Source organism: Anabrus simplex, chromosome 1 (genome assembly GCF_040414725.1).
Source record: "Anabrus simplex isolate iqAnaSimp1 chromosome 1, ASM4041472v1, whole genome shotgun sequence".
NCBI lineage: Eukaryota > Metazoa > Arthropoda > Insecta > Orthoptera > Tettigoniidae > Anabrus > Anabrus simplex.
Window position 1 is genome coordinate 362,936,016 of NC_090265.1, and position 26,110 is coordinate 362,962,125.

Below are 26,110 nucleotides of genomic sequence, written 5' to 3' on the forward strand. Positions count from 1 at the left end.
TGTCCTGGACAGTTACCATGCCCAATTTCTCGATGAGACGTTCTTGAATCTGGAAGTTCTAGAATTTTTTGAATGTCCGAATGTTCTCGGAGTTCACGTTGTAGGGTTTGATCTCACATGGAATTGATAAATGTGAAGTGTGACATGCACACAAGTCCCCTGTATGTGATTTAGAATGGCATTTGTTTCAACTCACTTGTAGAACACTTTGCCTGTTAACTGAATTATAATGATTTCTAGTGAGGCAACTGTTTCATGACTGAACTGAATCTTTGACTCAAGAACCTTGTAGAGACATATAATTTACATATGTCAAATGTTAATGGAATTGACACACAAAGAATATTTACAAATTTTCGACTCAAGGTGGAGTCAAATGATTTACACATGTTAAATTTTAATGGAATCGACACATGAAGAAGCTTTTACATTGTGTTGAATGGTGGAACATCCCTAAAATCCTATTATATTAGTTATACATCAACACGGAAATGAAAATCATAACCTATGACAATCAGTTGTTACGAAAAACAAAACAAAATGCAATGCAAGTTCGAAGATCATACTATTTACACAGTTCAAAATATTGAGTTTAAGATTTTATGAAGAACGTCTATTGGCATTGGAATGACAGTTTGAAAAATTGTAGCATTATGTTGTTCCTAACTGACAAGTTCCCGCTTTGTCCCTTTTCATGGTTAAAAACACGAGTTTGAATACAACGTAAATTCACTGTTCACACCAGTTCAAGATAAATTGGCACATTTTATGTTAATTCTGTGTGAGAAAAATAAACAAGTTCAAATACACTCGATGAAAATATGCAATGTTCCATGCTACCACTAGCCTTACGCTGGCATTAGAAATATTCAATGTTCACAATCAGTTGTATAATATAGTAGGATTGGAGGGATCCACCTTTCAACACAATGTAAAATATTTGAAATGTATTAAGTGAAGACCAGCTAATAAATTTCAAATATTTTACATTGTGTTGAATGGTGGAACATCCCTCAAATCCTATTATATTAGTTATACATCAACACGGAAATGAAAATCATAACCTATGACAATCAGTTGTTACGAAAAACAAAACAAAAACATAAGTTAAAATACGACACTGGAAATACTTAATGTATAATTAGTTATTACGAACAAACACAAGTTCAAATGTGACACTGGAAATATTCTATGTTCCCTTCGGAACTGAGCACTGTAAGTTGAAGTACTACATCGTAGCAAGACAGTAAGTCTTAGATTAACATAATCACGTCTTAACTCACTTGAAAAACACCACCCACCGACTGTACTGGTGAGACAGTGGATTATTGCTGCCTTCCTCTAGCTTCGTTGGCTCACCTTTTATAATCCAAGCAGTGCCAATGATTGCGAAAAATACAAGTTTTATTTATTTCAATAACTTCCAAAGTACTAGATGGATTTCTCTAGAAAGTTGACAGCTTTGATAGAAAATAAACTTGGTCAAATTGGTAATATGGATGGATCTTCCATCAAACAGAACTTTTGACAATGAAGGAGCTCAGACCATCAGAATAAAACCGTCAAGCCATGAAAAGTTACATTACACTGTCATAATGTCTTGCTGGGCAGATTGTACAAAGTGGTACAAAATTGGCTCCGATGATAATTTTTGCCAGAAAACCTGTAGGCACCCAAAGATTTAAAAAATTCCACAAGGTATTGTCTTTCACATTGAAGAGAAGGGATGAATGAACGAAAATTGAATGAAGGTGTTGTGCCGTTTCACAGTTCTTTTTAAGAGCTGTAGTAACAAAGATGGAGTCTCTGCGATCAAAATGTCAAATAAAATGCATTTAACGTCAGTACGGGCCGAAATGTAAGTCTTTTCGTCGGTCGGTTACGGAAATGACCGCGTATAGAAGGCGCAGAAAAAAATGACAAATGGACATTATTTAAAACCATTATTCAAGAAAAAAAATGCTCATCACTTATTATATAATCTGACTTCGATGTGTTAAGAAGACGCAAGACTAGATTTGAAAGGGATTATCCAGCGGAGCTAAATACTATAAATTGGAAACGAAAGATAATTTGCGACTACACGCCAATCTGCTGATATCAAGATTTAAACGCTGCGCGGGAGATTAAATACGCAAAAAGAAGAGATAAATAGACTACAGTAGAACTACGTCACGAAGTGGCGCAGGTCCTCAATAAAATTTTCCCGATACTGTTTAATGTTGAAGGACACCTACTGACCAGTTGTTGAGTGCATTTACGCCAATAAAAAGATAGCGGAAAGAAATTTATTTTCAAATTGGAATATATACAGAACATCTGTCTTAGTCGATTTTGAACTAGTTTATTGGATCAACTGTACCCCAACGAAATCTATGCAATCTGAGCAACGCAAGAGATATATTAATTGGAAGATGTCAGCAATGAATCAAATATTCTATTATGGTTCTGTTTCATACGCACGAGTCTTCACCATGGGTCTGTAAGGGAGCAAGGCGATGCTGCTTGGATCCTGATGAGGCGATACGATGTTAGCTGTCCCGGATGACCTGTGATCAGTGTTGAGAAGCTACGATGTACCCGACCACTTCTGGAGGAACCAGATGACGAGATCCTAATCTCAGATGACCGGAGATGAGGAAACATCGAGACCATCTTGAGCAAAGCTAAGTCCATTACCTAAGTCGTTTTCGTAAGTAAGAGTATATTATTTCTTTTATTGCATGTTGATGTTTGTTTTGTGCTAAGACTGTGCGTGGATAAACGTATTGCTGATGTGATTGGAAGTAGGTATTCATCCATATGGTATGTTAATTCCACTTGTAGGCGTGGTCACCAAGTGATTGTGCGATCGTAATGTTTTCCAGTGATATGTGAGGAGAGACAGCGAGAGTTATTATTATTACCAGTGTTGAGTAATGCGTGAAGTTGGCATTAATACCTGTGTGTCCTAATTTAAGCAATGTCAATCAGTTCGAGATCGTATATAGGATGTGTTTTATGAAGGAATATGGCTGTAGACTACTCCAAGCTCATGTTAAATTTGGCACTATGACAGTAGTAAGTAAAGTAGGCATTTTATGAATGTCACGGCACGTTGATGTGTAAGTTAAGGTGGTGATTTACATATGATGAAGTGAAAGAGTTGTTATATATGAAATATGTGTATATTAACGCGTCATAGATATGATATATGGATGTTAATGATTTATGATGGTGGTAGTTATTGTTTTCTTCGAGAGAGAAATAGTCATAGTGGTGCGAAGTGAGATCTAGTCATTTCAAATGATGTTTCGGAGGGTGTCACAGAATTCTCGCCAATTCCATGTAATAATTCTGGATCTTTCGCATTGTACATAGCTTAGTATATGATCTCGAGACGAGTAGTGCAATGTTTTTTTTTCATCCATGTTAGGATTACCTAGAGAATCATATATGTACTCAAGATAGATTTGAGCTTTCACTGATTTACTTAGGATGATCTTGAAAATTCTCAAGGTGTATAACTTTATTTCTGGATAAATTTCAACCCATAGGCTGATCACTGGTGACCTAGATTTTCAAAAGAGAATTAATTTTTTTAGTCGGAGATAGTGTCATCTGACCATGTAGATTTTCCGTTGATAGTATGTGTTATGATATGTGCGGTGACGTTTTTTTTTTTTTTTTTTTGCAACCATGTACGCACGTAGTCTGATAATCAATAAGCTAAGGTCATATTACCTTAAGTTCATAAATTAAATCTTGCGATAATGTTACTTGTAGGGTGATTACGACTTACAATGGACGTAGCTTGGCTCATGATGTGTGACACAAGGAAATATGAGCGTCTAAGAGGCAACTAAGTAGGCAGAAGTGAATGTTTAAAATGTAAAACATACAAGAGAGTACTTGTCAAATCAAATCTGAAGAAGAGCTTGGTGATAGCCTCATTGAGAGTCCTAAACCTGCATCTAGACAAACAGTCAGTGAAAATTAAGGAATGTGACAGTTTATAGAGTAAGGATTAGGTGGTAACTAACAGAATCCCAAGAATAATTGATTCAGACAACTTGAACTCCATTTCTTGACTGAACATTAAAAATCGGCAATTCTACTAGCGTTTCTTTATTTTCTCAAGAGAGTGTCACTAGAAATACTGTAAATAGTAGTTAATACAATTTTTATTTTCTTCTTTGAGGATGCATCCTATATTCTTAGTATACTTGATTTTAATGTTTATTTTCTTGCCAGTATGGCACATGTAAATACCATTATCTGTATTCACATTAATTTATTTTGTTATCACCCAGCTTTGTAGGTGAGTTGTATACGAAGGAAAACATAGCTTTTTCAAAAATTTCCCAGATGTTACATGGAATTTATGCTAATAAGTTATGATTTTGGAGATTAATGGGCTTATGAAAGGAAATAATATGATCCGAGAAGACATTTATTTAGGATGAATTCGGAAGATGTAATTATTTTGAAAGTTGTTGACGGATATAGACTATAGGGTTGACAATGAGTCACTCATTTCAAGAACGACTTCATTGGTAAAAATTTGAGATAATTTTCTTGAATATTTGACTTAATATTTAAAATAAATATGGAATAGTGAAACCTAAACACTCTTTCTCTGTGTTCTTAGAATAAGAATTAGTTGTAAGACTGCAGTAGTTTCAAGCGACGATAATTTCTATAAGAGTTAATAAGAGTATGGTACCTAACTAGATACGAGTAAGAGACGTCTTTCTGCGTTAGTTAGAAACTACCATTAATCGACCTGGACGTTTTTCTATTACGGAATTCACACCCGTAGGTCTCAGTCACCAGATTAATTGAATTTAGAGCTAGTCAGGATCTCTTGAGTCCATGCCTGGACGCGGGAACGGCGCAGTGTGGTTGGAGAAATTGTGGGCTAAACGTCCTGGTGGTCTTCTGAAAATAAATTCCTTCTTGTGTTGGACCAGTTCAAATCCCGCACAATGGATGAAACAATGCAGGGAATGAAGTACTTCAACTCTCAATTTGTGGTCATTCCAGGGACCTCACAAGCCAGTTGAAGACACGGGATGTCTCAATAAACAAGCCATTCAATTTTTTTATGCATGAAGGGTGGACAAAATGGATGCCTGCACTCACCATATCTAATGCCAGCGGGACGAATGAAGAGACCATCATATGGATTAGTTTGTGAATGGGTGAGGACATCATGGGAGTCAGTGAAAAAAGAAATTATCATCAAGTCATTAAGAAATACAGTATAAGTAATGGCCCTGGTGTAATGAAGACAATATGCAGTTTGAAGAATGAAAATGAAAGTGTAATTTCAGAAAACATTGTTGTGGGTGATGAATGAGAGTGAGTATTGTGAGTACCTATGTACTTTTGATTTGTAATATTGACATTATTGCACTACCTACCGGTAATTTGTGTTTATATACCAATTAAATTATTTCTGTAATTTTTTGTTGAAAATACAGTGAAATTATATTTTTCTTTAACCCTTTCTACTCGAATTATTTGTAAGTCATGATTTCTCCCAACTCGTATTTATTTCTATCAGCAGTCTTCATATTTTAAAACCTGGCATTAAGTACGGATTGTAACACTATATACAAGAAAGGAGTGAATGTGAGGTATTTACATGACACAAAACCACGTTTTTCACTTTCTCTCGAAAAACTCCACCCACCGACTGTACTGGTGAGGCAGTGGATTATTACTGCCTGTCTACAGCTTTGTTGGCTCGCCTTTTGTAGTCCCAGCAGTACCAATGATTACGAAAAATACAAGTTCTTTTTACTTCAATAACTTCCAAAATACTGGATGAATTTCTCTAGAAAGTTGACAGCTTTGATAGAAAACGAACTCGGTCAAATTGGTATGGTAATATGGATGAAGTGTCTCTAACCTTTGATCTTCCATCAAACAGAACTGTTGAAAATAAAGGAGCTCAGACCATCAGAATAAAACCACCAAGCCATGAAAAGTTACATTACACTGCCGTAATGTCTTACTGGACAGATTGTACAAAGATGGTACAAAATTGGCTCCAATGGTAATTTTTAACTGAAAATCTGTAGGTACCCAAAGATTTAAAAAATTCCACAAGGTATTGTCTTTCACATTGAAGAGAAGGGATGAATGAACGAAAATTGTGATAAGCGTGATTGAATCACTCACTCACCACTTTTCAGGGTGTAATATTATTTATTTTCTGAAGTCAGAAATTTGTGATTCTGATTTAAACTGATACTTTATAGTCATATATCCTTATTATACCAGTGGTACACCATTTTAATTAATTCTACATAATTTTCTTGTTGAAGGTCTTTATACACAGTCCTGAGGATGTTCCATATATTAATACTTGGCGAGATGAAGTTTTCGAAGCTGATGATCAGACAGATATTAAAGTTATATTTACGGTAAGTTCTGATTGTATATACTTAGTATTTTAGTATTTTAGATATTTTAGATATCTGTCTTTACTGCAAAGTAAGTTCTGTTCGTACTCGTATACATTTAGTATCTTATATACCTGTCTTTACTGCAGATAGTGTCTGGCACCATGGCTAAATGGGCAGCGTGCTGGCCTTTAGTCACAGGGGTCTCGGGATCGATTCCCAGCAGGGTCGGGAGTTTTAACCATCATTGGTTAATTTCGCTGACACGGGGCTGGGAGTATGTGTTGTTTTCATCATCATTTCATCCTCATCGTTACGCTCAGGTCGCCTACGGGAGTCAAATCAAAAGGCCTAAATATGGCGAGCCGAACATGTCCTCGGACACTCCTAGCACTAAAAGCCATACACCATTTCATTACTGCAGATAGCAGCTTTATTGAATATTGAAAATTTCTAAAATCACAAATGCTTATCAGAAACCTACATTCTCATTCCATTTCTCATTGACAGTGCAGAATTTCCACTAACACAGTGCAGAATTTTGATTATTCAGATGGCATATCATCCCATAAATTTGTATTCCAAAAGCTCTCTCTTTGATAAGAAATATTAGACTCTAAGCTTTGAATATATGGATATCACACTCCTTTCTTTATAATAACTTTTTTTGAAAATTCATCATCCCCATCTTCCCATGTACCATTTCATTGCCCTGATTACTTAATATGGATTATTAAAGTCGTCATTTGCTGTGAATAACGCTAAAATTTTCCTATATCAAACGGCAGAAAATACAAGTTAAATGATTCGAGCAAGTGGAATCAAAGTAGCCGTGACCGAGATAATGTACTATCAAATACAGTGGTACTATTTTCAAATTGTTAGAGTCAACAGAGAGAACAATCGAACACTGAATTGAAGTAAGCCACGGTAAAGTTCGAGAGAGTAATTTCGTGAAGGAAATAACGTATTTTAAAAAGGAGAATACCAAATTTAATCAATAAAACTGAAGATATTACGAAATCTTATTCCCGTGCATCTCAAATATACAAGATTTAAAGCGAAATGTATAGAAGGAGATAAAATACAATAAAATTTATACTAGGATCGCACTGAAGAAAATAAACGTTTCCTTAGGAAACACTTCAAGAAAACGCTAATATTTAAAGCGAACTATCGATAAATTAGACGATCGTAAACTACCATTAACATCATAGAAACTTCTGTAGCAGATAATTTGACGTCATATTTTACCGTAAAAACATAGTATTAGTACAAGAAGGCTTTGAAACTAAGAAGAAGGTGATATTAACTTTGTCTTTGGATATGTTTTTCATGCATGTGTCTGAGATCGTCATGATGGCTTGCTAAATCAAAGATGGACTGACGTCTGATGGAATCCAGCCGGATCTACCCGTGAATACGAATTCAACTGCCGAGACTCGTAGATGGCTGAATCTAGGCCCAGAGAAGAACGTTCACGGAGAAGGATGTAGCAACAACTATCCCGGCCTACAAGCACACGCAAAATAAGATAAGCTTCACCAATTATTTTTTAAATTACTTATATTTTTCTGTCTTGTAGTGAGTTGTTGATTGTGATAATTGTAAGGAATAGGTCGTTATATCTTCGTGAAGTGTTTTAAATATGTAGTTTCAACGGGAGTGAATTAATAGTGATGCTTTAAGGAAGGCTATAGGTGGTCTTCCGAAATATTTAAACACATCCAAGTGTAGGAAAAGATGTGTATGTCAATCAAGTGTTATACTAACAATTTTTCAGTTTATTCTCAAGAAGCAATGCCAGATAGTGAGTTTTGATGAATATGATATATGTTTATATCAAGTCATAGGTTACCAAGGTCATAAATATCGACAACTTATGCCAAATGTAAGTCAATATAGGTTAATTATAGTAATGTTTTGATAAGTGAAGTGTATATTGCTAGGAATATGTTTGTTGTTGATCCATGAAATAGTAATTTTACTGAGTTGAGAAGTTAGTTGAGTCGTGCATTGCATTGAATTGATTACAGTAAATAATATTTGCGTATGCCGCGATATAAATATATGATGAAAATATGAGGTAAGGAATGTGAGATTAAGAAATAATATTATCTTGGATAAAGTAGTTGATGAATTATGATAAATATGACGACGTATGGGGAAAGATTTTTATGTAAGGTTAATTAATGAAAGATTAGGTAACGCAAATATGGATCAAGGTTATAATAGATGCTAGTAATGATGTGGAATATGCAAAACCTATAATTTGAATTAATGACAATTTGATAATGGACTTACGAGTCAATAATAGATTATGGTCATCAAAAATATTTTCAAGTAACCTATAATTAAGACTCTGATGGCAACTTCAAAGAGAATTTCATATTATATTTAAGGTTTAAGCTAATTTGAGATGCAATAGCAGGTCATTGATAGGAGATACGATCTTAGTGTCTTCATTATGTTAGCCTATCACTATTAAAGAATTAGGAGTTTCAATCATGGTATTCCTTGTCGACTTGCGATCACGTGATTGAATTTCTGAAGTGATATGCCATAAATGCAACCTCTCAACAAATGTGTTGAAACTATTTAGGACAATCTTACCTATTTCTTAGGAAGGTATTTCGAATATGACTACTTATGATTAATAATATATATTTTTATTATGATGGGTAGCCATTGGAAGCTACAAAGGTGAAACTAATCTTATTATGCGTATGTTTAATCAAATAATTAACCACGTAGGCCCTACAATGAAGATGAATGAAATAATCTGCTTTAATCATTCTTAGTTGAGCTGAAGAATTTTATTATTATTGTGTAACTTCAATACTTTCAAACATGTTAATTGATGTATTTTTTCAACATAATGGATTCTTGAATTTTTATTCTTGCGGCCTCTTAGAACAACAAGCAACAACAAAACAAGCGAAGTCACGTCAAATATTTTATGCCTAATATAATCCCTGAGATGTTCTCCGAATCTAGCTGCGGATTTTCTCGAATGCCAACGTGGGCTAGATGGAAGAAAGGGAGGATACCCAATAACTATGTACGGCTCACATGGAAACAAAATATGAATTGGAACTCTTATGCCTACCATAGACATGAAAATTTCAAGTGAGATTGGTAGCACCACTGTTTTACCTTCCTTTTCTTCAGCATTTTAGTCACTAAATGGGTAGTTTGTTTCAGATTGTTACTATGTATGAGAAAAGCATATGGAAAATATAGGAAATCTTAACCCATTCACATAATTTGATGAGCTGTGGTTGCATGCATTGTTTTGGTACATGACTCAAACGACGAGCTCAGCTTGTAATGATGCAGTGGCCCACTTATCTTCGTATATAAGATTGCCTTAGCAGTGTAAATTCTCAAAATTTACATTAAGATACTAGAGGCATGTACTGCTTGTAAACAATTCTGTCTGTATTTCTGTATGCTACTGAACAGTAGTTGAATAGTAGTTTATTTTCATTGGTATTCAGTGATCATTATGAAGTAGAATGGGCATCGCGGCAATGACGACATGAGATGATCTTTTCCTTTCAGGAATGAATAAATTTGATATATTCATATACATTCACATGAGATAGGATACTTTTATGTTACTATGTAGTAAAACATGAGAGAGCAGGGTCATGTAGCTATTCAGGAGATGGTATGCTCAAACTCCAGTGCTGTCAGCCCTGAAGACAGTTTTCTATGGTTTATCAATTTCATGCCAGACAAATCCCGATGATGCAATTGAATTAAGGCCATGGTCAATACCTTTTCAGTCAGCTCTCTCACTATTGACAAATATGATTTAGTTGACATTAAACACTTAGCAAATATAGAAAAGAACAGTTGGAACTTCAATAGCATTGCTGTAGGTGACATAATCTAATGTATACCACATCATCATCATCATCATCATCATCATCATCATTATCGTCGTCGTCGTCGTCGTCGTCATCATCATCATCCTTCCAAGTATTTGTCCATGTGTCCCATTACGGTCTTGCATTTTCTTTCCATCGTTTCACTGGACGTCCTATAGATCTGTGTCCTCTTGGTTGGTAGCGTAGGATCTCCTTTGGTAGTCTTCCAGATTCCATACTTTGAACATGACATTTCCAGTTTCCTCGGTAATCATAGATGTAATATTTTACTGGTTTCACTTTCAGTCCCTTAAGCACATCTTCATATTTTGCACGATCCCATTTTGTATAGCCTGCTGTTCTGCGCATAAACGTCATTTCACATGCTGTAATTCTGGAAATGTCTTGAGTTCTTATTGTCCATGCCTCACTGCCGTAGCAAAGGGTTGGTCTGGCTAAAGTGTCAGAAAGACGTAAACGAGTGTGTTTTTGGACAAGAGATGGCTTCATGATGTGATTTATAATTCCTGTTGTTCTGGTAAACTTGTTTTTTTTACAAAGATGTCAGTTTCCCCTTGGTAAGATAAACTGTATCCCAGATAACTGAATTCATTGACTCTTTCCAAAATTCTATTATCTAAACAGATTTTACTGGGGATAGGGTGCTTCCCCTTAGAGGCCATTATTTTGCTTTTTTGTAAAATTATAATGTTGAATTTTGAAGAGACTTTATGGAGATTAAATACTGGCCACTGAAGGTCATCTTCTGATGATGCTACCAATGCAGCATCATCAGCAAAGAGTATGGCATCGAGATGTATGAGATATCTGCTGACTGGTATCGATCCATGCCTTACATGCCTCCATTCCTGCATTATGTTGTGCATATAGATTATGAACAACAAAGGAGAGAGTCCACAACCTTGTCTCACACCTCTGCTGATCGGTTTCCATTCAGTCTGACGATTACCTAAATCTACTGCAATAAGTTTTTCACTGTACATGTTGTATGTTATCTATTAACTGTTGTGGGACATTATATCCTGCTAAGATATTAACCCTTTGACCGCCAGCCTCAGACGTAATTTCTATGTCCTATACCGCCAAGGCCTAATGAGCACCTTTTAATTTACAGTAAATTATTCTTAATAACTTCTGTTCAGTTTATGCAAATAGGATGGGCAGTTTTTGTTTTGAAACTAATGGTTTGGGCATTTTATTGATGTAAACTAATGCACCTTTATTTTATAAATTTTTATTTTATGAATTGATAATTCAAATCATTATTTTATTTTTCTTTGAAAAAGTATTTCATGATCAAAAAAGTAAAGAAAAAATATTTTTACTATCAAAACTGCATTCTTTTAGAGAGGTGGTGTTTCCTATGCTACATATAAAAATAGAGCTTTATGTACAATATCACAGTTACAATGTCATTATTATTACACTGACGTGAAATTTTCTAATCTTATATTATATGCAAATGCTGCAGTTCCTGATTCTTTTTAAGTAAAAAACAATTACCGGTACTAATGTTTATTTCACACAAACTTAACACTCAAAAATTCACTCTTTGTCTTAAAATTATGATACAGGAAACTATTTAGAAATATTTACACATGTTATGACATATTATAGCAAATGTGCTTAGGAGGCACAAAGGGTGTATATCCTTCTTACACTGTTTACAAATGTATCTGGTCTTTTTTCCATTTACTACCTTGACTAGTACTAATCTTTGTGCATATGGAAACAGTTGCGTTTTTTTCGGTAAAAGAGTAAAGGGTTCGTTGCCCGCCTGTGGGAGCTGAATTGCCACTTGATCACCAAGCCACTCGGCAGCAAGTTTCTCAACTAAACTTGTTGTACCGGTATATCAGTGGCGTATGCTGCAATCAAGACATGGGCTATCACTAGACTTAGGTTACCCAATTTCGATTGTTGGTTTAGTGAACGTCAAGCCTAAGGGTTTTGAGCTGCAGCTAATAGCTATCGGAGTAGCCTGCTGTGTTAAGGATGGTTCACAAGACCTAGCCTCTATTACTGCCAATACTCAACACCTGATCAATGTAGATGGTAGCCAACGAATCAGCCTCATCGTACTCTTAATTCCCCTAGCTCGGCGACTGGGTGCTTATGACATCTTCACCATACATATCATCAGGCCACCATCAAGCCTTTCCAGAGGCTATGTATTATTAGTATTATTATTATTATTATTGTTATTTCTTAATCCGTTTGTCCTCCAGGGTTGGTTTTCCTTCGGACTCAGCGAGAGATCCCACCTCTACACTCAAGGCCAGTGTGCTGGAATGTGTGACTTTGGGTAGGGGATACAACTGGGAAGGAGGACCGGTAAATTGTCTAGGCGGCCTTATCTGCTGTGCTGAACAGGGACCTTGTGGGGGATGGGAAGATCGGAAGGGATAGACAAGGAAGAGGGAAGGAAGCAGTCATGCCCTTAAGTTAGTTACCAACCCGGCATTTGTCTGGAGGAGAAGTGGGAAACCACGGAAAACCATTTCGAGGATGGCTGAGGTAGGAACCGAACCCTCCTCTACTTAGTTGACCTCCCTTGGCTGAGTGGACACCGTTCCAGCCCTCGTAGCACTTTTCAAATTTCGTTGCAGAGTCGGGATTCGAACCTGGGTGTCCGGGGGTGGCAGCTAAACACACTAACAACTACACCACAGAGGCGGACGTTATTATTATTATTATTTTTTTCTCAGTTGCAAACAATAAGCATGGCCAACAATAAAGTTTGTGAAGTTTGCATGAGCCACATAACCACAAATACTTTTCATACTTAAGTTGAAATGCCCCTTTGTATGGATTCTTGTTTTTCTCCTCCTGTTCACACTGTAACTGTGTGAGATGTGGGGTAGACTTACCATTTTTAATTATCAGCAATTTATCTTCATATTTCAGTTGCCAGAATAGATTATCCTACAACTTACACACGGTTCAACCATTTCACAAAAGTAACATCACAAGGTCCCAGTCACGTTAAACACTATATTTCAGATAAACTCAAATTGTTATGAGATCAACTTAAATATACCAGTAATTTCCAACTACAAGCAACCCGTAAGATGTCCTGCACATGCAAAAACAAACTCGTGATACTGTAGCACATGGGTGAATCCATTCAATTCGGACACTTCCGGAGAACTTCGAGTCTTTGGGCCGTCTCTTTCCACCGCTGTCTCTCTCATTAGCAGCGGCGATTTGACGGACCGAAGCCTAGCCCAACTCAAGGTTAGGATCCCCTTGTTCCCCGCACCATTCCGACATTCGCCAGCAAGCCTCGCGCGGCGGGTCGAGGGGAGTGGGCCGAAGGCCTGGGCTGCGATGTTAGTCTCCGATGCCTTGCTCTCAGAAATACGAGCGACGATCTTTCTCAATACTTTCAAGTTTTGTAAATGGAAGAATCTGTCAGATGCTTACATTACAATAAGATTTAGATTTCTATTGTTCACATTTGAGGCTTGGGATTCACTGATAGCCTTGGTAGCCCTCAGTATACGCCACTGTTGTATATAGTCTTATTTAATCCAATACTAGTCCAAAATGTATAATACATTATTAAAACGAATAAATAACTTGGAAAATACTGTTTTCCAGGACGTCCGATCAATCAGACATTGGCGTTTTTAGACTGAACCTCGAACATCCGATCAATCGGATGTTGGCGGTTAAAGGGTTAAGAAGTCTGTTCCTGTTAACTAGGTCAAAGGCTTTCTTAAAATCAACAAATGCTATGTGAGTTTCAAGTTAAATTCCTTGCATTTTTCTACTAAGTCTTCCAAGGTAAAGTAAGCATCAGCACATGAGAGTCCCTTTCACAATCCGTGTCGTTCATTTCCAATCACATTTTCATAATATCTGAATAATTTTTCCTTGAAAATATTAGAGTAAATTTTGTAACCTGAGTAGAGTATACTTATCTCTCTGTAATTTCCACATACCGAGCTCGATAGCTGCAGTCGTTTAAGTGCGGCCAGTATCCAGTATTCGGGAGATAGTAGGTTCGAACCCCATTGTCGGCAGCCCTGAAAATGGTTTTCCGTTGTTTCCCATTTTCACACCAGGCAAATGCTGGGGCTGTACCTTAATTAAGGCCATGGCCGCTTCCTTCCCACTCCTAGCCCTTCCCTGTCCCATCGTCGCCATAAGACCTATCTGTGTCGGTGGAACGTAAAGCAACTAGCAAAAAAAAAAAAAAAATCCACAATCTTTCACACTGCCCAGTGGCGACTCGTGACTTTCAACACTGGGGATTCAACAGAAGAAAATAAATCCTCATCTCATCTCCCCCACCACTTCTTCCGTCGTGGGCCGTAACCTCCTAAAGTAAGATGACAGAAGTTTTAGAAGTGTGAACAAATACGAGAGAAGCAGACAGTACATGCCGAAATTTACCACATGTAAAATAAGAAATGTTTCACCATCAACTTACACTATGCATACAGCTTATACAAAAAAATCCATCCCGTGCTCCTTGAAGGACGCAAACGTAACTATAACTGCTTTATTGAAATTTGCAGCGTCTCGAACCAAGTCCCTTTCAAATTACAACATAGCAAGAATATTAAGTCTATCCTAGGTCATTGTGCTGTGGAAGAAAGTCTTTATTCTCTTCAGGATTGGAAAGCACATTTCTGCTTCTGATGTTGTCACGGGAATAGTAATAACTATACCGGCATTTAGAAGTTTCCATTGGTATTACCTTGCGGCTATTCTTTGCCTTAATGATTTTTAAGTTAAGTTTCTCTCCGAAAAGTAATTATTCCAAAGAAGGCAAATTAATAGATGTTTAGGAAGTATTGATATATTTGGGACAAAATATCAATTGGAATTTGGCAGCTTAATGTGACTTTTGGTAGTAATGATGCTTTTCAACACTAGCGCTAGTTACATGCACTATTCTCTGCTGCCTAGTTAAAATCCCATAAGGACAACAATTGGCACGCAATTGGCCCCCAACAACACGACTTCCGAGAGACTTGAGATAGTGGCATAATGCGCATGCGTAAATCACAGATATCCGTTTCCGCGATATCCTCGTCTTGCCTTAGTGCTGGCCGACGTCCCCCCGCACCTCACCATTCTCTTCGCCAATGTACGGACGGAGATATCACTTTGCAAGGGGCTTCATTCCAGACGAGTACGGTATACAGCCATGGACCTTGCGCAGCTCACGTGAATTGAAAGCCAGTACGAGTGTATTACGGATAGATGGACTTAGAAAGAGCTTCGAGATTGACAAGGGAGTTATGAAAATTACGGAGTTGAGTACTGTAAAGGGAGGTACACCTCTAAGCCGCACATTTAAATTTTGCACCCAAAAGAACTCCTCTTCTGGAGGAACAGTGAACTTGAAACTACATCTACTTAAACCGTTACTCAGAAGATGTCACTACAGAAATCTAATGAAATTTTGTTATTTTGAAGTTTCGTGTACTGTATGGAATTCTACGTGTTTTGTTTACCATTTAACAAGAAGTTTGGACCTTCTGCAACAGATGTCACTACAAAAACTATGATCATGCACCCTGGTGCGAAGTGGATGAACTTTGATTTAAAGAAGTTTTGTATTCTTAAGTTTTTTCTAACTAAATTATGTTCATTCATTTTTGGGTTGGCAATATTGATCTTTTCCTTCCGCCAGTTTTGAATTTAGCCAATCCCTAATTTATGTAATTAATTTTCGGCCTATCACAGGCTTTTTCTTCGATTTTGTGTGTAACTTTAAGGTAACCAATAAAGTGAGAGGGTGTGGCTTGATTATTCATGAAAGGTTTCGAACCTTCCCCAAGGGTTTATAAACTGCGGATTTTCACGTCTCTTGATCATTTGATCAACATCTAACTAAGCGTGTGTGTGAAGCAGGAGGCGGGAGACGCCTCTTTGATCACGCAGCAGTTCTTTAGCAAGGTAATGGCCGTTTAACATCTTTATTTCTTGCTAGCTCCGCAGTTTAAGCCGAGGGATAGGTCCGAAACTTTAACGATGTAACCTACTTTTCTGTAAATGTAACTTCTGCCGGCTTATGTAATAACTTCATAAATCTTTAACTGTGAATCAGGGATAGAGAGTGATATACCCTTTCGAGATCGCCTTCATATCGGTTTGAGGTGACTACGCTTTGTAACTGGTTTTCTTCCTTTTCGTAAATTCTTTAATTTCTTCTTATACGAGTCACCTCCATAGCCCCTGTTTCATCGGCCTAGTGCCCTTTTGGTTTTAAGTGTTCATATCTAGGAGCGCAAGCATTCGCCTCCTTTCATTTGTGTTTCAGGCCATTTTCTTAACCTGTTCTTTTCCGCTACGGCCCAACAGGTCGAGCTCAGAACACTCTAAGCAAGCCTCGGACCTATGGAAGTAATGGAGTCCCACTCGCATTTGACAGGCGAGGGACTCCTTGGAAACAACTTGGCGAACGAAATGGAATTCGATGGGGAGCTATCAATATTAATGGGGCTTATGGAAGAAAGGAGGTAGAACTTGCTGAGTCAGCAAAGAGGATGCATCTGGATGTGCTAGGAGTAAGTGATATTCGGGTAAGGGGAGATAAGGAGGAAGAGATAGGAGATTATAAAGTGTACTTGACGGGTGTTAGAAAGGGAAGGGCGGAGTCTGGGGCAGGGCTCTTTATCAGGAATACCATTGCACGCAACATAGTTTCTGTTAGGCACGTAAGTGAGCGAATGATGTGGGTAGATTTGTCAGTGGGAGGAATTAAGGCAAGAATTGTGTCCGTGTATTCACCATGTGAGGGTGCAGATGAGGATGAAGTTGACAAGTTTTATGAAGCATTGAGTGACATCGTGGTCAGGGTCAACAGCAAGGATAGAATAGTGCTAATGGGCGATTTCAATGCGAGAGTTGGGAATAGAACTGAAGGATACGAAAGGGTGATTGGTAAATGTGGGGAAGATATGGAAGCTAATGGGAATGGGAAGCGTTTGCTGGACTTCTGTGCTAGTATGGGTTTAGCTGTTACGAATACATTCTTCAAGCATAAGGCTATTCACCGCTACACATGGGAGGCTAGGGGTACCAGATCCATAATAGACTATATCTTAACAGACTATGAATTCAGGAAATCTTTTAAGAATGTACGAGTTTTTCGGGGATTTTTCGATGATACAGACCATTACCTGATCTGTAGTGAACTAAGTATCTCTAGGCCTAGGGTAGAGAAAGTGAAATCTGTCTGCAAACGAATAAGGGTAGAAAATCTCCAGGACGAGGAAATTAGACAGAAGTACATGGATATGATTAGTGAGAAGTTTCGAACAGTAGACAGTAAGCAGGTTCGGGATATAGAAAGTAAATGTGTGGCATACAAGTGTGCTGTAGTAGAAACAGCAAGGGAATGCCTCGGAACAACTGTGTGTAAAGATGGGAAAAGGCGAACATCTTGGTGGAATGATGAAGTGAGAGCAGCCTGTAAACATAAAAAGAAGGCTTATCAGAAATGGCTGCAAACAAGGGCCGAGGCAGATGTAGATGAAAGAAACAGAGCAAAATAAATAGTTGTTGAATCCAAAAAGAAGTCTTGGGAAGATTTTGGTAATAACCTGGAAAGGCTAGGTTAAGCAGCAGGGAAACCTTTCTGGACAGTAATAAAGAATCTTAGGAAGGGAGGGAAAAAGGAAATGAACAGTGTTTTGAGTAATTCAGGTGAACTCATAACAGATCCCAGGGAATCACTGGAGAGGTGGAGGGAATATTTTGAACATCTTCTCAATGTAAAAGGAAATCATCATGGTGATGTTGCAAACAGTCAAGCTCATGGGGAGGAGGAAAATGATGTTGGTGAAATTATGCTTGAGGAAGTGGAAAAGATTAGTAAATAAACTCCATTGTCATAAGGCAGCAGGAATAGATGAAATTAGACCTGAAATGGTGAAGTATAGTGGGAAGGCAGGGATGAAATGGCTTCATAGAGTAGTCAAATTAGCGTGGAGTGTTGGTAAGGTACCTTCAGATTGGACAAAACAGTAATTGCACCTATCTATAAGCAAGGGAACAGCAAGGATTGCAACAACTATCGAGGTATCTCATTGATTAGTATACCAGGCAAAGTATTCACAGGCATCTTGGAAGGGAGGGTGCGATCAGTCGTTGAGATGAAGTTGGATGAAAACCAGTGTGGTTTCAGAGCACAGAGAGGCTGTCAGGATCAGATTTTCAGTATGCGCCAGGTAATTGAAAAATGCTACGAGAGGAATAGGCAGTTGTGTTTATGTTTCGTAGATCTAGAGAAAGCATATGACAGGGTACCGAGGGAAAAGATGTTCGCTATACTGGGGGACTATGGAATTAAAGGTAGATTATTAAAATCAATCAAAGGCATTTATGTTGACAATTGGGCTTCAGTGAGAATTGATGGTAGAATGAGTTCTTGGTTCAGGGTACTTACAGGAGTTAGACAAGGCTGTAATCTTTCACCTTTGCTGTTTGTAGTTTACATGGATCATATGCTGAAAGGTATAAATGGCAGGGAGGGATTCAGTTAGGTGGAAATGTAGTAAGCAGCCTGGCCTATGCTGACAACTTGGTCTTAATGGCAGACTGTGCCGAAAGCCTGCAGTCTAACATCTTGGAACTTGAAAATAGGTGCAATGAGTATGGTATGAAAATTAGCCTCTCGAAGACTAAATTGATGTCAGTAGGTAAGATATCCAACAGAATTGAATGTCAGATTGGTGATACAAAGCTAGAACAGGTCGATAATTTCAAGTATTTAGGTTGTGTGTTTTCCCAGGATGGTAATATAGTAAGTGAGATTGAATCAAGATGTAGTAAAGCTAATGCAGTGAGCTCGCAGTTGCGATCAACAGTATTCTGTAAGAAGGAAGTCAGCTCCCAGACGAAACTATCTTTACATCGGTCTGTTTCAGACCAACTTTGCTTTATGGGAGCGAAAGCTGGGTGGAGTCAGGATATCTTATTCATAAGTTAGAAGTAACAGACATGAAAGTAGCAAGAATGATTGCTGGTACAAACATGTGGGAACAATGGCAGGAGGAACTCGGAATGAGGAGATAAAGGCTAATTTAGGAATGAACTCGATGGATGGAGCTGTACGCATAAACCGGTTTCGGTGGTGGGGTCATGTGAGGCGAATGGAGGAGGATAGGTTACCTAGGAGAATAATGGACTCTGTTATGGAGGGTAAGAGAAGTAGAGGGAGACCAAGACGACGATGGTTAAACTCTGTTTCTAACGATTTGAAGATAAGAGGTATAGAACTCAGGGGCGTATATAAGGGGGTGCCCAGGGAGCCTTGGCCCCCCCGAAATAATGAATATAAAGAAAAAATAAGTACTGTAATCTGAAGTATTTTAATCATGCGCGAAGGCATCGCCTACTTTTTCGTGTAGGTGAGGGAAGTAGGTTGGAAGTGGTGTGAAGTTCGTGGCAGTGATCACTGAACACCGGAAGCTCCCGCTCCCGCCCGGCTCTCTGCGCGTGCGCGGATAACTGAACTACACCAGTCGCCGCCAGAGGCCTGCACAACAACCGGGCGCCAGAGGTGTGATGAACAGTTCAGTGGCAATCATTGGTTGTTGTCAACGAGGTAGTTCATTTGTGCTCTCGCGGCATTTCGTTCAAATGAACGAGGTAGTTCATTTGTGCTGTCTTCATGGAATCAGCCCTCGCGGCATTTCGTTCAAATGAACTAGGTAAAGCTATCTTAGCAATAGCACCAGCGGCGCAAGAGAGATAGTATTCCGTGCCGGACGTGAGCTAGTACGTAAGTTTTAAAATAGATGGTGCTTGCTTACGTCTTTGTCCTCCTTAATATGCTGTATGCTCTCATGAACGACTCGTTCAAAATATATGAACGAACTCGTACTAGTTCAAATTAGCGAGTCGTTCAAATGAACTAGTTAGTTCATGAACGACCCAACTCTAGTTGTTGTTTACGTTTGTTCGACATCTGTTGTACTGAAGTGTGGTGCTGTTTTAAGTGTTAATGTTTACGTACTTTATCAGTATACTGAAGTTGGCCGTAAGTGAACCGCAATCGTAATGAAGAGGCAAGCTTCCATTCAAAACTTTTTCGCCAAAAAAACAAGTGTCAATAAGCCTGTTGGCGATAGTGCTGAAGTCGGTAGTGTTACGAATGGACAAAGTGCAAATGGGCCCGACGGTGACAATGCTGAAGTTGGCTGCGTTGGTAGAACTGCTTCTTGTGATGTCGCGACTTCGAGCTCAATTAATGTGGTTCCGGTTATGGAGGATAGTAGGCCTAACCAAGTAAGGAGAAATATCTATGATATTGGAAACTATTGTCAAAACAATTCCGTTCAGTCTTTCACAAACGAAAAAAGAATTTTTATGTTAGAAAATGTTTGGAAACCTCAGCCTGGATACAAATTTCCCTCCATTACTAGTTCAAATCATACTAGATCTTTTCAAATGAAGTGGCTAGAAGAATTTACGTGGTTAGCTTATTCAGAGGAAAAATCTGGATGTTTTTGTAAGTACTGCGTGTTATTTTCCCATACCGAAAATGTAGGGAAAGGAAATCACCAAGTAGCAGGGGCGTTGGTCACTCAGGCTTTTACCAATCTTAAAAAAGCCAGGGAAATGTTTAGCAAACATGAAAACTTATCCTATCACAAGAAATATGTTTTGATCGCTGAAAATACAAAAGATATAGTTAAGAAGAAGTCTGAAAGTGTTATCAATCAAGTAAATGCCCAAAGAAGACAGGATATTGAGAATAATAGAAAACGGCTAATCCCTATAATACAAACAGTACGACTTTGCGGGAGGCAGCAAATAGCTCTAAGGGGTCATCGTGACTCTGGACGAATAAGCCTTGAAGAACCGGACCAAAATAATGGAAATTTTCGATCTTTGTTGAGATACCGAGCCAACAGTGGAGATAATATTCTTAAAGACCAGTTAACGACCAGTGGTGGGAAGACGATGTACACAAGTTCTTTCATTCAAAACGAACTTATTAACACATTCGGTCACTTAATCCAATCAAAATTGTACAAAATGTCAGAAAGTCTGTTTTTTATTCCATTTTAGCAGATGAAACTACTGACATCAGCCAAATCGAACAGTTTTCTCTCCGTGTACGTTACGTAGAGGACCAAACTTTCAAAATCAGAGAAGATTTTCTGACTTTCGTACCCTTTATGACGTCACTGGAGCAGGTTTGGCCAACACAATATTGGAGACCTTGTCAACATTAGGGCTTGACCTAAACAAAATGAGAGGCCAAGGGTACGATGGTGCTGCCACGATGAGCGGGCAGTTCAGAGGAGTTCAAGTTTCCATCAGAGAAAAGCTACCGTTGGCCCTGTATACACATTGTTCTTCACACACTCTAAATTTATGTTTGTCAGATGCGAGCAAAATACCTTCTAGCAGAAACTGTATGGGTGTCATAAAAGAAGTCTGTGGATTCTTTCATATGTCAGCCAAAAGAACCGAAATATTGAAATCAATGATTTCTGAATGTTGTCCAGAACAAAAGAAAAAGAAACTTATTTCACTCTGTGAAACCCGATGGGTAGAAAGGCACGACTCAGTAATTTTATTTAAAGACATTTTAGAGCCTATCTTTCTCTCCCTTTGCGAAATAGAAGAGGAATTAAGTGATTCAGCATCTAAGGCTCACACTCTAAAGAGTGCCATTAGTCAATTTGCATTTCTTGTTAATCTTTTTGTTTTGAGCCGGATGCTATCAAGCACGCATAACTTATCTAAGCAGTTTCGAAACAAAAATATAGATCTTCCACAGGCCTTGACTAACGTCACGAATGTCTTACACCTTCTATCGAAGGAGAGGGCAAATGCTGATGACTCATTTAAAGCCTTGTATAATCAAGTAAAGTCATTCGCGGCCAAACTTGACATTAAAGAAGAGATTCCAAGAATTTGCCGCCTTCAAACAGCACGTAGAAACGTCCCTTGCACCACAGAAGAAGAGTACTATCGAGTAGCTGTTTATGTGCCATACCTGGACGATTTTTGTAACTCACTAAAAGAACGCTTTGAATCTCACAAGGAAACAGTTGCATCCTTACAAAACATCCTTCCACAATTGTGCGTCATAACAGATTTTGGTTCACTGGAGGCTGCTTTTAGTTTCTACGAAGAAGATATATCACATAAAGAGAATGTGCAAAGTGAGTTTATGTTGTGGAAAGAAAAGTGGAGTCAGGAAAATCCTTCAAATCTTCCAAAAACGGCTGTAACTTCTGTAGAAAAATGTGACAAGACTTTCTTCCCCAACATTTATACCCTTCTCAAATTACTCGCAGTTCTTCCTGTTTCTGTCGCAACCGTAGAAAGGACTTTCTCTAGCCTAAGGAGACTGAAGACTTACTTAAGGAACAGCACATCTGAAAGTAGGCTTAACGGGCTTGCTTTACTCTCTATCCACAGAGACATTATAGTTAGTGACGAAGAAATTCTTGATAAGTTTGCAAGTGTACCAAGAAACTGGACTTCGTTTTGTAACCATTGGTGTACTGTATGTATGTATGTATGTATGTATGTATGTATGTATGTATGTATGTATGTATGAATCAGCCCAAATCAATGTTTCCTTTTACCTTTCTAAAGTGTTTGAAATCGTCTGATCTCTTAAATTTACTTAACCTAACCTTACATTAATCTTGGCCCCCCCCCCCAAAAATATATTCTATATTCGCCCCTGATAGAACTAAATGAGGCCACAACACTAGTTGCAAATCGAGGATTGTGGCGACGTTTAGTAAATTCTCAGAGGCTTGCAGACTGAACGCTGAAAGGCATAACAGTCTATAATGATAATGTATGCATGTATGTATGTTAGTTGAATTCCAAGATCACGCTCTAGTGTTTTCACTTTCTCCTTGTCAAATTCTCCAAATTATTTACCCTTACTCCATAGGTGTCCTCTCGGTCAAAATAGTCAGAGCCATTTCTGAACAATCCTCTATAGAAGACTTCCATGCACACCTCTTGGCGAATTTCATTCCGGCTCGAGCTATGTCATCATTAATTGAAAGGTACTATTACAGAGTACAGCGACTGGATGAAAATCTCGCAGACTTCATCCAGGACATTAAGTTCTACACTAGGGTATTTGCTCTTCATTTCTCAGAAGATCAAATAGTGCAGGCCATTGTGGAAGGGATTTCATCACCCTACAGGTCGTACTTGTGTTTTGCGTCGCGCCCTCAGACATTTGCTGAGTTAGAAGTTATGCCTGCCTCAGCCGAAGGAGTTAGGTATGCCGACACATTACGAGTCGCTAAGGAGCCCCCTCCGTCTTCTAGTAATTTTCGGCCTTCACCTCGCCGAACTTCCACCACCCGCAAATGTTATGGTTGTGGATCGGCAGATCATCTGCGTAATAAGTGCCATTTGATTAAACCCAATGGGACAAAGAATGGGGCAGGGTCATCACAAGGATGTTTCAAGTGTGGCTCATTTAATCACCTTGCCAAGAACTGTCCTAATGCCAATAGCACCCCCTCCTGGTCAACTTCTGGTGCAACCTCCACCTACTCAAATAATAGGGAATGACTAGTATCCCCGGTTGAGTCAGTGTGTTCATCTTTTCAAGGCTCAGCCGCTATTAAACCGTCCGAAAGCTCAGGCTCGGAACAAGGTAGAAGTTCTTCTAACTCCGCACTTGAATGCCCCAAGGAATGCCTTAGAATTGAAGCGGAGATCCCCGCACTTGTACCGTTTCTGAAAGTGGAATTAAATAGTGAGCCCGTTACCGCTCTATTAGACTCTGGGAGTGTTTGTTCTATTATTTCGGCAGAATGGTACTCAAAATTAAAGTCTGTCTGTAAATTTTCGGATTATTGTTCGACTTCAGTTCAATGCGTTTCGGCAAATTCTTCACCATTAGAATTTTTAAGTTTCCTATTTGCCAAAATTCGGATTTCTAAATTTACTTGGAAAGTTAAATTGTTTGTGGCTAAGAACTTGTCTTGCTAGGTAATATTGGGAGCGGATTTTATGTCTTCCACTGGTCTAGTGCTCGACATTAAGAGCAAGTTGTGCACTTTCAAATATGCTAAATATTGTAAAATTCCCTTGCTTAAGTGTAGTTCTGAATCATGTTCATCTGTTTCGCCTATCCAGGATAAGATGTTGTTAGACCTTAGACATCTACCTGAGGAACAGGCTGATAGTATTCGTAAGTTGTGTCAGTCGTTTCCTGATGTTTTTTCTGATACTCTTGGAGTTACTGACCTTATTGAGTACAAGATCGAGGTTACGGATTCGATCCCCGTTAGGTTTCCACCTTACAGGTTATCTCCTCCTAAAATGAAGGCTCTCAAGGAGATCATCGTCCAAATGCTAAAGGATGGTATTATTCTACCTTAAAAGTCGGCGTATTCATCGCCAATTTTTCTGGTTCCGAAACCCCAAGGTGGATTCAGGCCTGTGATTGACTATAGGGCTTTAAATCGGAAGGTGGTGTTACAGTCTGTGGCTCTTCCCGACCTACACTCTTGTTTTTCATGGGTTTGGAAAGCTAAGTTCTTCACCATATTAGACCTCAATCAGGCGTATAATCAGATCCCTCTAGCCGAGGAATCAAAATATCTAACAGCTTTTGCCACGGATTGGAAGTTGTATGAGTACAACCGCGTGCCTTTTCGGGCTCCCTACGGCGGCAGCTGTGTTAACTAGACTGATAGATAGGGTCTTCTCCGACATGAAATTCGAATACTTATACCATTATCTTGATTATGTTGTCGTATTTTCTGAGACCTTTGAAGAACATTTCGTTCATCAGAAAGAGGTCCTTAATCGCCTTCATAAGGCTGGGTTAACTGTGAAGTTATCTAAGGTAGCTTTCGCTAAGCCTTCCATGCCGTTTCTAGGCCATATCGTGTCGCCCGATGGTGTTTCGATTGATCATTCTAGAACGCAGGCCATCCGTGATTTTAAACCTCCTAAGGACATCAAAGGTATTGCCAGATTCATCGGCATGGTGAATTTCTTCCGGAAATTTATTCCCAACTTCGCTAACAGAGCGGCGCCATTGAACTTACTCCGTACGAAAGGCGTCAAATTCGAGTGGGATCCGTCCCAACAAGCCGCTTTTGAAGATCTGTAATTAACTCTTTGCAACGCCCCTGTTCTTGCTATGCCTGATTTCTCGAAGAAATTCATTGTTCAAACCGACGCCTCGTCGTCGGCAGTGGCTGCTGTGCTTCTTCAAGAAACCGAACTCGGGAGGCGACCCATCGCCTACGCATCTAGGACACTGTCGGCTCAAGAAGCCAAGTATTCCATCTATGAACTAGAGGGTTTGGCAGTCTTATTTGCATTAGAGAAGTTCCGCCTCTATCTGGAACATGTCAAGTTCGACCTAGAAACTGATAGCCAAGCCATAAGTTGGGTCTTAGATAGGCCGCGTCGTACGGGTCGTATAGCCCGATGGGCCATCAGGATTTCTGCCTTCCAGTTTTGACGTTAGGCGTATAAGAGGATCTGAAAATGTTGTTGCGGGTGGACTAAGCCGTATGTTCGCTCATGACGTGGAGACCTCCGAACTGGAAGATAGTTCGTCTCTTCCCACGCCCATAACTTTGGGCATTAATGCCATTCTAACTGATGCCCCCATGTTGTTAGGGATATTGAAAAATATCAACGTGAAGATCCTGTGCTGGCTCCTATTATGGAAGCCCTCTCTTCTGGGGAACATGTCGTCCCTTATGTGTTGAGGAATGGGGTTTTATGTTGCCCGTCGAAGCATGATCAAAAGATGAAAGTAGTAGTTCCAGCTGTTCTTGTACCTATGATCTTCAAGTACTACCATGAGACTCCATTGGGGGGGGGGATTTAGGC

At 38.8% G+C, this 26,110-nt stretch overlaps 1 protein-coding gene across 1 annotated transcript in view; it reads left to right on the plus strand.

Annotated features, from left to right (window-relative positions):
• The window catches only part of LOC136867110 (sodium channel protein Nach), a 159,618-nt gene that overhangs the window by 47,829 nt on the left and 85,679 nt on the right, over window positions 1-26,110 (plus strand). The window contains exon 4 of the mRNA XM_068226713.1: window positions 6,315-6,413. Coding sequence (XP_068082814.1) covers window positions 6,315-6,413 — 99 coding nt within the window. The remainder of the gene's footprint in view (window positions 1-6,314; window positions 6,414-26,110) is intronic.